The sequence below is a fragment of the Kryptolebias marmoratus genome, linkage group LG2 (assembly GCF_001649575.2).
Source record: "Kryptolebias marmoratus isolate JLee-2015 linkage group LG2, ASM164957v2, whole genome shotgun sequence".
NCBI lineage: Eukaryota > Metazoa > Chordata > Actinopteri > Cyprinodontiformes > Rivulidae > Kryptolebias > Kryptolebias marmoratus.
This window is the reverse complement of record NC_051431.1, coordinates 9,464,288-9,476,715: the sequence shown is the minus strand read 5'-3', so window position 1 is coordinate 9,476,715 and position 12,428 is coordinate 9,464,288. Positions and strand designations below refer to the sequence as shown.

General features: G+C 44.3%; 1 protein-coding gene across 1 annotated transcript in view; it reads left to right on the top strand.

Moving 5' to 3' along the window:
* The window catches only part of picalmb (phosphatidylinositol binding clathrin assembly protein b), a 23,591-nt gene that overhangs the window by 9,474 nt on the left and 1,689 nt on the right, over nt 1-12,428 (top strand). The window contains exons 7-19 of the mRNA XM_017437206.3: nt 25-137; nt 244-367; nt 443-576; nt 1,662-1,768; nt 1,894-2,046; nt 3,919-4,002; nt 4,719-4,811; nt 4,901-5,008; nt 11,033-11,149; nt 11,243-11,273; nt 11,352-11,451; nt 11,986-12,045; nt 12,294-12,401. Coding sequence (XP_017292695.1) covers nt 25-137; nt 244-367; nt 443-576; nt 1,662-1,768; nt 1,894-2,046; nt 3,919-4,002; nt 4,719-4,811; nt 4,901-5,008; nt 11,033-11,149; nt 11,243-11,273; nt 11,352-11,451; nt 11,986-12,045; nt 12,294-12,401 — 1,332 coding nt within the window. The remainder of the gene's footprint in view (nt 1-24; nt 138-243; nt 368-442; nt 577-1,661; nt 1,769-1,893; nt 2,047-3,918; nt 4,003-4,718; nt 4,812-4,900; nt 5,009-11,032; nt 11,150-11,242; nt 11,274-11,351; nt 11,452-11,985; nt 12,046-12,293; nt 12,402-12,428) is intronic.

The window sequence follows — 12,428 nt, the reverse complement described above, 5'->3', positions numbered from 1 at the left end:
CCCCCCCAACATCCCAGGTTGTAGCTGACTTGTGTTTTCCCGTCACAACAGGCTCCTAGTAGCCTCCTCGAAGCTCTGGAGCAGCATTTGGCCTCTTTAGAGGGCAAGAAAGTCAAAGACTCCACCGCGGCCAGCAGGTCAGTCGATCCGCCGCCGCCGGGTGAATCTCAGCGGGCGCTGCCGTTCGTTTCCTGCCTGACGCGTCTCGTTTTTTTTTTTTTTTGTTGTTTTTTCCTCCTGCAGGGCCAGCACTCTGTCGAACGCGGTGTCGTCGCTGGCCAGCACGGGGATGTCTTTCACCAAAGTGGACGAGCGAGAGAAGCAGGCGGCTCTGGAGGAGGAGCAGGCCCGCCTCAAGGCTCTGAAGGTCGGTTTGGTTTGCAGACGGTGGACGGGCGCTTCCTGCTTCTTGTTCGCCGACTCTCCTCCTCTCCGTTCTCAGGAGCAGCGGCTCAAGGAGCTCTCCAAGAGGCCGTCCTTCGCCACAACGGACACGTCTCCGGTGTCCACCACCGGCGGCACCATCAGCACGGCGCCGACCATCGACCTCTTCTCCACACCCAGCTGCTCCAACGGGTATGGCTCCTCTTCGGCTCAAGGTTCAGCCTTCAGGATGTCTTTACGATCCCCGATTAGGGATCATAAAGATGGAAAACGTCAACGCAGGCCAAACCTTCTGACACGTCGGCGTTTAAAAACGAGAACAACCTTCGCTCTGCGTCACGGCGCGGAACGTTCCAACATCCCGTAAAACAAGTTTTCTGTAAAAGCAGAATCAGTCGAGTTTTGTTTGTTTTTTTTTTACCCGTAAGAACAGATTTCTGGATGTGAGGAGGTTCACGTTCAGGTGCATTTCTTCTGCGGCGCCTCTTAGTGTTCAGACGGGAGGAGGAACTTCGGCGTTTTTTTTTTTTGTTTGTTTGTTTTTTGTCTCATTTCTGCTGACAGGTGACATAATGACAGTTAAAAGTAAAATTGCAGTGTCGGATTTAACCCTCCTGCTGCCCCAGTTTTAAAACTAAACTAAGTTACTTTGAGTATTTATTATCTTTTGTATGAAATGTCTTTGATTTCCCACGGCTTGTTGGGATTTATTTGTTTAAAGTTTTCACACCAAATAAACAAATTAGTGTTTATGGTTCTAGTTGTGTGCTTAGATTAGCATAGTTGAGACCAATTTAATCTTTTTTTTTATTATTATTATTATTACTGTGGAAACAAAAAACGTCCTTTTTTTCTTTGCGGACGAAGGTCCTCGTCTCGTCTCACCTTTTAAGACACGTTAACGGTTCGTCTTTGTTGGGAAATGATCAGAAAGCGGAACGTCAAGGCTTTTATTTGACCTCAAACCACTTCCTGTTTTTCTCAGATTATCTGACAAAATACCCTGAAACTAATCAGATCCTAAACTTCAGGTACTCTGTAGGAATATTACAGTATTATTAGTAAATACTTCATGACTTTACCTTTACACATGGGGGAGCATGAAGGCCTGCCTGTATAAATAGAACTTTAAATTTAAAATAAAGTGTAATTCAACATTTTTCACCCTGTTTTTTGCGAGCGAACGCTCCCGCCATCGGACGGTTTGTCAGAAACGAGGAGAAAAGTTTTGTTTTTCTTTTAGTAAGCGGGTTAAAACGTGTGTTTTGCTTCCGCAGCGCGGTGAAGATGGAGAGCGACCTCTTCGACCTGCAGTCCTCCTTCCAGCCCTCCCTGCAGTCCGGCTCCACGGGGCTTCCGGCGGCGGCGACGGCGGCGTGGGCAGGTAAAGCTCCTCCCCTCCCCGGGGCCGCCTCGGGTTCTGCATGCTCTCCTTCTCGTGCTGTTGTCTGACTCTTCCTCCCTTCTCCACTCTCTTCTGTCTTCTTCTTCTCCCCTCTGCCGGTGTAGATCCTTTCACCTCGGCCGACGCGGGGGACGAGTCCATGCCCAACCTTAACCCTTTCCTGTCAAAACTCGTTGTCGATGCCACTCACTTACCTGTCGTGTCTTCAGACGCTGTTAGCTTTCCCTCTAGGACATCCGGTCACGAAGTGTTCGGTGGTAACGACTCATTTTGTTTTCTCTTCACAAGTCTTGTCCCTCTTGTTTATGTTCCCGTCCCCGCTTCGCCTGCACGAGTCGTCTGCATGCCGAGTGTTCTGCTCCGCTCCGAATGTCGCTCATCCCTGCTCGTCTCATTGACCTGCAGCTTCGGACCCGGACCGTTTTCCTCCCGAGTCCTTGAATCCGTCTTTTTCAGGACGGTGCTTCTGTCTGGGTCAGGTGCTAGAGGGGAGGATTCGTGCGCGACCAGCAGATGTGTCGTTCCCAAAGTTTGTGGTCGGGACCCCAATGTGGGTCACCCAACACCAAGCAGGGGTCCTTAGATAATCTCCAAATATCAACCTACTATTTAAAAAAAACTAGTTTTTATGATATATTTGCACCATAATTGCGACAGAGAATTGAAATACAAATCATAAATTGATTTAAAAAAAAATAGCATAATGGATGTTAGGACTGTTTGTTTAATCATTATGCTCTTATTTAATAGTCATTACCGTTTTTGGACATTTAAACGGCCAACAGATGGGGTCACACACCTTTGTCACGATTAATTTATGGGTCGAAAGCTGAAAAGTTCCCACTGGTTCATTATCAGACAGTATTTTCACGGACTGGCCTTTAAAGCTGCGGCGGATAAAAACAACAAAATAAAACGATACGAGCGGCATGAAAACGGGGGTATTTTTTAAACATAATAAACGTAAACCCGACGTGTCCTCGCAACTTTGTTAGCTGCGTTATCAACATGAATAACAGCCTCTCTTCCCCCTGATGTTCTGTGTTTAAACACGCCCTTCAAAATAAGAGACACCACGAATATAAAGTGCACGAGCCTGAGCTTGTTTCTCAGTAACAAGTCGGTCCCATCCAGGGCTTCCAGAGACGTTTGTTTTTTACTCGTTTTGCTGCTTGTTGGTTTGTTTTTAGCGCTAACGGATCACGTGACCCAGATAAGCGTTCTGATACGCAAAGGGAGTCATAGACGGATGGAGTGGAGAGAATCCGGTCATTTTTTCAAAACAAATGTTGTTGAGACTCTTTCTGTGCGGCCCGGTACCAAATGACCCACAGACCTGTACAGGCCCGCGGCCCGGGGTTTGGGGACCTCCTGATTTCGAGGCTTCATGCAGAATAACTCGGGACACGCAGCTCGTCGCTCAATCGCCTGCTTTAAATGCTGCATGAGCTTCGTCCACCCTCCACATGGCCGCTGTCCCGGCAGATGAAAAACGCCTCGTTTACGATGGCGAGCGTTTTGTTTAGTTTTTTTTTTTTTTATGACCGCCGTGTCGGACGTGATGGAGGCTCGGGCGGCTTCAGCCACATCAACGAGCCGGTCCCCCTTCCTGTGATTTACGGAGAACTTTGTCCTTAAAGTTTTCCTCCTGCATGTACTGATGATGATGACGACGATGATGATGATTCAGGAGTCGGGGGAAGTGAAACGGGTCTCGAAATGCAAATTCATTCAAGTTTAACAGAACTTGATGAACAGATTTTAAAACGCTGATCTTTTTTTTTTTACTTATCGCGCCAGAAACTGACCCAGACGCCAAACGGTGCTTTTATTAGTTACAGCTTTATTTTTTTTAATGAGTTAGAAAAGCATTAAAGGTGATCTGTTCATTTGTTTTCATGGGATTTTATTTGATTTCAACCATTTGGAAATGCAGACCAAAGTTTGCGTCATCATTTAGTTTGGGGTGGTGGGGACCCGGCGGTGTCGACCCGTCCCCGCCCCCAGCTACTCTGGTGCATGAGCCGTGAGGACCCCCCATCGCTCCCGCTCGCCTCCTGTTGTCTTTGTAGAGCTCTTTTTTGTTTTTTTCCAACCTGTTCTCACACTTTATGTTTTTAATTCTCCAGATCTTTACAATCCCTTTACTGACACAAACTCGTCGGTTTCAACCAATTACAAACGCACAGTGCGGATAGAGCCCTCCATCTCAGGTACTTCCACGGCTCCCCACCTCGGCCCGTGTGGGAGTTTCACACTTTGGGAACTAAAATCATCCGTTTTTTACAAAGGCATACCCGTACAAAGTTAAAAAACCTTAAATTTAAAAAAAAAAGGTGTAATTCTTTTTGTTTATGCAGGAATTCTGCACAAAGTACCGTTTCAGGGGCTTCAAACGCTGTCAGGCGTCTTTTAAAGGTTATAAATTTGAATTTAGAATCAATTTTCAGCATATAACCAGGCAAGTTATAGCTTCAATTTAAATAAAATTAAATTAATTAAAAGCTGTTTAAACAAAAAATGCACCAAAACCTGCAAATGTTTAACAATCTTCATGCTAGTCCTAAAAAATAAAAGCTGCTTTTATTAAAAGCTTTGGATTCTGGTCAAATAGCAGAAGTTTGATTTATAGGAATCGGATTTATTAAAAATCAGCAACAAGTCGGCGGTCTGTTTGATTTTGGATTTGCTGCTAAATGTTGGGGAAAGTAGCTGGTGCCGCGTCAGAAAGAAGGACTAAAAGGTTCAATTTGAAGCCAAACTCGTCTTTAAAAACTACTTTTAGTAGAGAATAAGTTCCAGTAAATAGAAAAGAAGACTAAAAACGGCTCTCTCTCTGTCCTTCTCTCTCTCTCTCTCTCTCTCTCTCTCTCTCTCTCTCTCTCTCTCTCTCTCTCCTCCTCGACCTTCCTGCTTCCCGTGGCGTCAGACTCCTTCTGCGGTCCGGCCTCGGTCGCTCAGCACCTCCCGCACCAGGCTCCCTTCCCCGCCGAGCCCTCTGCTGTAGCAGGTCTATTCAGAGGTAGAGTATCGGCGCGTTTGCCGCTGCTCCCCCGGTTATCCGTGCGCCGGGAGCTTTGTAACCGCAGCTTCTTCGTCTCTCTCCTGAAGGATACTCGACGCCACAGGCCCCGCCGCAGCATCCGGCGGCGGGACTCCAGGTGGACTTCGAGTCGGTCTTCGGAAACAAAGCCAGCGGCGGCGGCCTCAACTCTGAAGGTGAGGGTTTCATCCTTCAGATTCAAGATGGCCGCAGCAGCTAATCCACCTCAGCAGAGAGGAACGGGGCTGTGAGTCGGTCAGTTTTTTTTTTTTGTTTTTTTTTTAATTTAATTTTTATTTGGAAAGGCAAGCTACAATCATTTTTACATTCCAGTTTCCCCCACATTGGGAGGAAGAAAAGAAATACACAGGCCAATCCAAGGTTTTTGTGTAACATGCGAACAATGAAAACGACAACAGAAAAAAAAAAGAAAAAAAAAAGAAAAATGTGAGTGGGGGGGTAAGGAAGAGTCAGGTCTATTTTCCTTTTGTCAGTGGTAAAACACAGTCGATAGCAAACATTTCCCATAATCCTGAATTAAGGTATAGTAAAACAACACAACAGTACTCACATGTAATGGCTGTATTTAATCTACTGGGATAACTGACTTTACGTAGTTGGTCCATTTAGACCAGATCCTGAAAAAGGATTCTCTCCGACCATGAACAGAAAAAGATAACTTCTCCAGAGTGTAAATGTCCTGTACAATGGAAACCCAATCCTCTACTGTGGGTGCTTCAGGCTTTAACCATTTTCTAGTGATTGTCTTTTTGCTTGCTGCCAGAAGCATTAACAGGAGTTTTTTGTCGTCCAGAGTCCAGTTATCAAATGAAATATTTCCTAAATATAGGGATTCACAATTACATAGGATTCCTTCAGTAAAGATGTTATTTAGGTGGGAACATATTTGTTCCCAAAAGGCCTTAATCACCGGACAAGCCCAGAAGATGTGGTGGTGATTTGCTCCATTTGTTCCACAGAGTCTCCAACACGAGTCTCCGCTGCCCTGGTGTTTTTTCTGGGCTGGAGTTACAAAGTATCGAACAGAGTTTTTCCAACTGAACAGCCGCCATGTATTGGAGCTTGAGGTCATCCAATGCAATTTATTAATCTGTTCCCAGACTTCAGTTGTAATTGATAAATTTCCTTCTTTTACCCACTTGTTTCTTATGTAGTCTGTATCACCTTGTTTAGACAATAGAATGCCATTATACAGTAAGGAAACAATTTTTTTGCATGAACCTGATTTCAACAGGGACAGAAACACTTTAAAAAATCCTGGTTTGGCCGTATCCCTATTATCGCATATATTTTGATTGAAGTAGGACCTAACCTGCAGATATCTAAAGAAGTCGTCCTTCTCCAACCCTTTAGACCTCTGGAGTTCCTCAAAACTCTGAAACACACCCTTCCGGGTAAATGTATAGTACGTGGTTAATCCTTTTTGGGTCCATCCTCTAAATCTTACATCAGTCTTATTTGGTTTAAAAGCTGAGTCAAAGGCACACCACCTGAGTATTTTTATCTGGTTACCCAATTTACACATTTTAACGACCTTATTCCAAGAATCCAGCATGGTGTGTAATGTTGACCCATATGGTATATTGAGCCCCTCTTGTAAATCCTTATCCATTAGTACTGATATTAAAGGTATTCCTTCCACTGTTGCTTTTTCCAAATCTTTCCACTTTGCACTGTAAAGTGGAGAGGATAGACAGAGTACTGGTCTTAATTGAGTTGCAAGGTAGTAGACCTGTAGATTAGGAAGACCTAGTCTACCTTTCTCTTTCTTTAACTGCAGCGTACTATATCTCACTCTTGCCTTTTTCCCCTGCCAGATATATTGGGATATTGTTCTTTCCCACTCCACGAAGTGCCTATCTGGGATCAGAATAGGTAGACACTGAAACAGATATAGGAAGCGCGGGAGAATATTCATTCTGACCGACTCAACTCTTGAGTGTAAATTTGTAAAAGGAATCAGATTCCATCTTTTCATGTCTGATCTCAGATTTGAGATTAGGGGCCCATAGTTAACTTCAAAAATCCTGGAAAGGTCCTTGGGCAATGTGACCCCTAAATATTTTATGGATTCTGCTTCCCATTTCCAATTGAAGAGGCTCCTAATGTTGTTTTGTGGGTTATAGTTTATTGTTAAAACCTGAGTCTTGGTAATGTTTATCTTGTAGCCCAAAAGCAAACCATATTCCTTGATCGCTCCCATAAGTATAGGTAGGGTTTTAGCTGGGTTTGTTATGGTCAACAATAAATCATCTGCAAATAATGACAACTTTTGTTCTCCGGGTGCCATATGAACTCCAGCTATGTCCGTCCTCTGTCTTATCCACTGACTTAGAGGTTCAATGAAGAGGGCGAAGAGGAGTGGAGAAATACAGCATCCCTGCCTCCTACCCCTTTCCAGAGTGAAGATAGTGAAGATTCCAGAGTCAGATAGGTCTCCATTAATTTTTATCCTAGCGGATGGTCTATCATATAAAGATGCGATTACATCTATTATGGTCTGGTGGAACCCAAACCTGGACATACCTTTGTAAAGAAAAGACCATCTGACTGAGTCAAAAGCCTTCTCTGCATCCAGACTCAGTATAAGAGTCTCTATTTTTTGTTGGGTTACATGATTTAAAATATGCAGGTTTTTCCTGATGTTATCCTGGGTCTGTCTCTGCCTGATAAAGCCTGTTTGGTCTTTATGGATTATCTCTGGCATGATGTTTTCCAATCTCTGTGTGATTATGGCCGTAAATAATTTGTAATCAATATTTAGCACACTTATTGGGTGATAGTTTCCGCATTCCTTCTCATCTTTTCCCTCCTTAGGGATTAGTGAAATGATTGCGTCTCTCCATGAAGGAGGGATTATTTTCTTTTCTAGTACATTGTTGAAAACTCTTACTAGAACAGGGACTAAATGATCTTGCATTTCTCTGTACCACTCGGAGGTAAACCCATCTGTTCCTGGAGATTTCCCTCCTTTCAACTTTCTAATCACTGATTTTATTTCTGCTTCTGTTATCTCTGATATTAATTGTTCGTTTTGTTCGTCTGTAATGTTTGGCAGGGAGAGTTGGGAAAGGAATGTGTCCATTTGCTGTTCATTATTCAATTTGGGTTGGGAGTATACAGTTTGGAAAAAGTCTCTAAAGCACTTCTGAATCTTTTCTAAGTTTGTTTCAACCCTATTTGTATATATATTCTTTATTTTGTAAATAGCTCTATCAGCTTGCTGTTTTTGTAATTTAAATGCCAGGAGCTTCAGAGATTCCCCCCCGCTTCATAATATTTCTGTTTAGTAAAGAGAAGTTTATTTTGTATTTCTTGTATGTTTAAGTCGTTCAGTTCTTTTTTCACCAACTCAATTTTAGCTCTTGTAGCCCTCCTTAAGGTTTTGGAATGCTCTTTCTGGAGTTTTTTCAACTCTGTTTCCAATTGAGTTTGTTTTCGTTGTCTGATTCTCTTTTCGTTGGAGGAAAAGGCTATTATTCTTCCCCTGGCTATGGCCTTTAGAGCATCCCAGAGTATTGCTGGACCGACTTCATTATTATCATTCTCTTCCAAGTATTGTACGATTTCAGTTTTCATATTCTCCTTAAAGATTGAATTTTTTAATAGGTTCGTATTCAGCCTCCAGAGGGTGGATCTGCTTTTTTCAGCCAGTAGAAGGGAGATATAGATTGGGCTGTGGTCTGAGATTGAACTGGATCCTATTTCCCAACTTTTCAATCTATGCACATCTTTTTTAAACATGAAAAAGTAGTCTATTCTTGAGTATACATTGTACGAAGGGGAGTAATGTGTGTAGTCCCGACTAGTTGAGTTCTTGTCCCTCCATACATCCACTAGTCCCACTTCATCCATCATATTTTTCATTCTTTTACTGATATATTTAGAGTTTGTTTTTCCATTTGAGTCTAAATTCGGGTTTAACCTAATATTAAAGTCCCCTGCACAGCTCATAACACCCTGACTTTTTGTTGCTGCTAATTCAAGCATTTTCTTGTAAAACGACCAGTCGCTACCTGGTGGGGCATAAACATTAATAAAACTTATCAGGACACCATCTATTTTTCCTGTAATTAGAATATAACGACCCTCCCTGTCTTTATGTTCTGCAACATGTTTGTAGCACAAGGAACTCGATATTAAAATTGCAACCCCTCTTCGTTTTCCGGAGCTGTGGGAAGAAAAATAAACAGATTAAATCCCATCTTGTTCAATTTGGCATGTTCAGAATTATCTAGGTGGGATTCCTGCAACACTGCTATTTGAACTTTATCCTTCCTGAGTTTAGATAATACTCTCCATCTCTTAATCGGATTATTTATTCCATTTATATTGAAAGAAGCCACCTTTAACTGTGTCCTCCCCATTTGTGTAAGTGTTTTCCCCATGTCACTGATGACCCTGAAACTCCCCCACCACTCACTTGAACTGACATAAACAGTATATAAACAGATGAACCAAAAATAAGCATATAAACAGAAACCATAACAAAACAGAACATGTTCAGCCTCCAAGGCAGGGGTCTGTTGATTAGACCCTGTTGGGCTTCTTGGTTGAAGCCCAGAAGGGAAAAACCTCCCATAACGTTAAGGAGGGCCCTTGCAAGTGGCAGCTGCCCAAGTGAGAGTGGACCCCAAACAACTTTTATAAAATCCCATCATCCTCAAAACAGCCCTCTGTACACTTATCTTTAAGAGGAAGAACTCAGGTGGGGAAAAGAAGGATCCCTCAGTTCTTAGGTCGCTGGTGGGGATGTTCTTCTAAAAGCCCGGAGCCTCTCTTTATAGTTTTCTCCTCTTGCAGAACCGGAGGAGCCCTTCTGCCTCCTCCCCTCCTTCCTGTCCCAGGACAACCGCTCAATCTGCTCCTTCAGGGAAGCTGGAGATTTGATGACTTTAACTTTGTAGCCCTTTTTAGCCAAATCTTCGGTGGTCTCCTCTATGGTGTTGTAGGTCCTGGTCCCCTCTTTATGTTTCACTCGCAGCCTCGCCGGGAAGAGAGTCTGAAATGGGACATCGTTCTCCTTCAGGACCCTCCGGACCTCCGTGTACTCTCTGCGTTTTCTGAGGATGGTTGGTGGATAGTCATGATCCAGATTTATTCGTTTTTCATGCCAAATAAATCCTTTTCGCTGCCAGGCCTTACAGAGTAACAGCTCTTTATATTTGAAGCTCAGAAATTTCACCACAATCGACCGCGGCGCTGTGCCCTCCAGTGGCTGCGGACCGAGCGCCCAATGCGCTCGTTCAATCTGCAGGTCCGGCTGGATGTCTTCCAGACCGAGCCCCTCTTTAAGTAGAGCTTCCACAAATACAGCCATGGATTCAGTCCTTTTCAGCCCCCTCTGGAACACCATAGATCCTGACATTTTCCCTCCTCGATCGGCTTTCTAGGTCCACCATCTTATCTTCCAGACTCACGTGTAGCTTTAGCATTTCTGCTAACACTTCCTCCGTGTTTTGAGTTCTCTCCTCCGTCTTCTCCAACCGCTCCTCTACTTCGCTTATCCTTGCATTCGCTTTTCGTATTTCCTCTTTAATGATCGAGAGTTGTTCCTTAGATTCCTGGCGGAAACCTCTAAGTTCTTCTAATAAAATTTCGAGGCTAGCCATTCCGTTCTGTTAGCTTAAGGCCACGACACGTTAGCTGTACCTCCTCGTGAAACTTCTCGTCTTCCCTCTTTTAATTATAATGTCTTTGGGGCTTCTTTATCGTCTTACCCCCTTTTAAATGGCTTTCGTAGAGCAATATTACTCAGTTGAATGGGGGTATTTAAAGAATTTCTCCTGTTGTCCGGGGAGACTCTCTAGTGGGCAGCCATCTTAACGGTGTTCCGGCCGGAAGTCCCCGAGTCGGTCAGTTTTAGGGACGTCGAGCTGAAAGCACCCGTTTAATTTCTTTATTCCATTTCGGGTCAGCTGTCAAACAGTCCGATGTTGTTTAGTGAAATTTGGAGGAACAGACCACGTCAAACGGAGTTGATTTAAAGTTTTATTGAGTTCTGACTTCCAGTACAGAACTTGGTCAACACGCAGCTGTTTGTGGCGGAAACACTTCAAGCTTTTTGGTTTTCCTCAGAGAACAAAATGGCGTCACTTTGGTCGTGTAAAATCCAGCTTCAGACCCAAAACATGGTCGTCATCGCCCCGTTTTTCTCCCTCTCTCTCTCTCTCTCTCAGATCTGACCGGAAGCATCCTGAAACCCACGCTGGCCGGCTGCAGCCAGCTGTCGGGCCAGCAGCCCGAGAAGCTGGTGTCGGACGACCTCGAGTCGTCCCTGGCCAACCTCGTCGGCAGTGAGTGCGGCGCCTCATCACCAAGGCTCGCCCCGTTGATCAGCAAATGAACGAAAGACTGAATGTTTGTTTTTGTTTTTTTTTCTCCCCCAGACCTCGGCATCGGGAACGGCACCATGAAGAAGTGAGTGGCGCTCGGTGGCGTTTCCTTCCGGCGGCGCTCTCTGTTGCCGCCGCTGCTAACGTTGTTGTTGATCCGCAGTGACATCCACTGGAGCCAGCCGGGGGAGAAGAGGATGACCGGCGGCACCAACTGGCAGCCCAAGGCGGCGCCGACCACGACCTGGAACCCCGTCTCCATGGTGACACACACACAGCTCTCCTCTTTTAGTCCAGTCAAGTTTTGAGCAGGGTTTTCCGCCGCAGGTCGTCGTTTTCGTCCAATCAGCAGCTTCCTTTCCTTTTTTTTGTTCAACTCCATGAAACTCTGAAGGTTTTAATTTGTAAAACGAGCTGAAAATATAATTTAACAGCAGGCTCCGGACAACAAATTGGATTTAATCTCATCTAGAGAAGGTTTAGATGTTTGTCTGGATAAATAAATATTAATTTAGATAAGATTTATTTATTTAATTGATTGAATATTTTTCTATTTATTTTTCCTGTTACAGCTCAATGTTCTGAGCTTCAGATCATCCTTAGAGCTTAAAAAAAACGTATTTATTGTCATAAAAAAGAAAGATCAGATCAGCAACAGATAAACTAGTTTGGTTTGAGTTTATTTAACAGAAGACGACAGTTTGTTTCGTCGTCAGATTTTGGTTTTGAGTGAATCATTCTTTGCGCCTCTGGCCCGTTTACAGACTCTGAAGACAGGTTTGTGTTTGTCTCCTCAGCCCCCATCAATCATGGCCTTCCCCGCCACCACGCCCACAGGCATGATGGGATATCCCATGGTACGTACCGCCACGAAGACTTTGGGATTTATTTAAATTTTCTCTCGTTCTCCTCGATCCTGATTTTTTGCTCTGAAACCTGAGAAAATTCCGGGGAAACGGACTCAAAGCCTCTGAACCAAAACGTTCTCGGTTTGGATATTTTGAAACCTTTTTTAAGGACTTTCAGAACCCCCTCAGTTCTCAGAGTTCAGAACCAAATAAAGTCCTTCAGTCAGTAAATATTTGTCGTGCGAATCACTCCGCAGCCTCCACAGATGGGCTCCATGGGGATGATGAACCCCCCCGCCATGATGTACTCGCAGCCCCCCGTCATGAAGCCTCCCAACCCCTTCGGCTCGGTGTCCAGCGCTCAGGTGGGTTGACGTGCCCCGGGCCGGGGT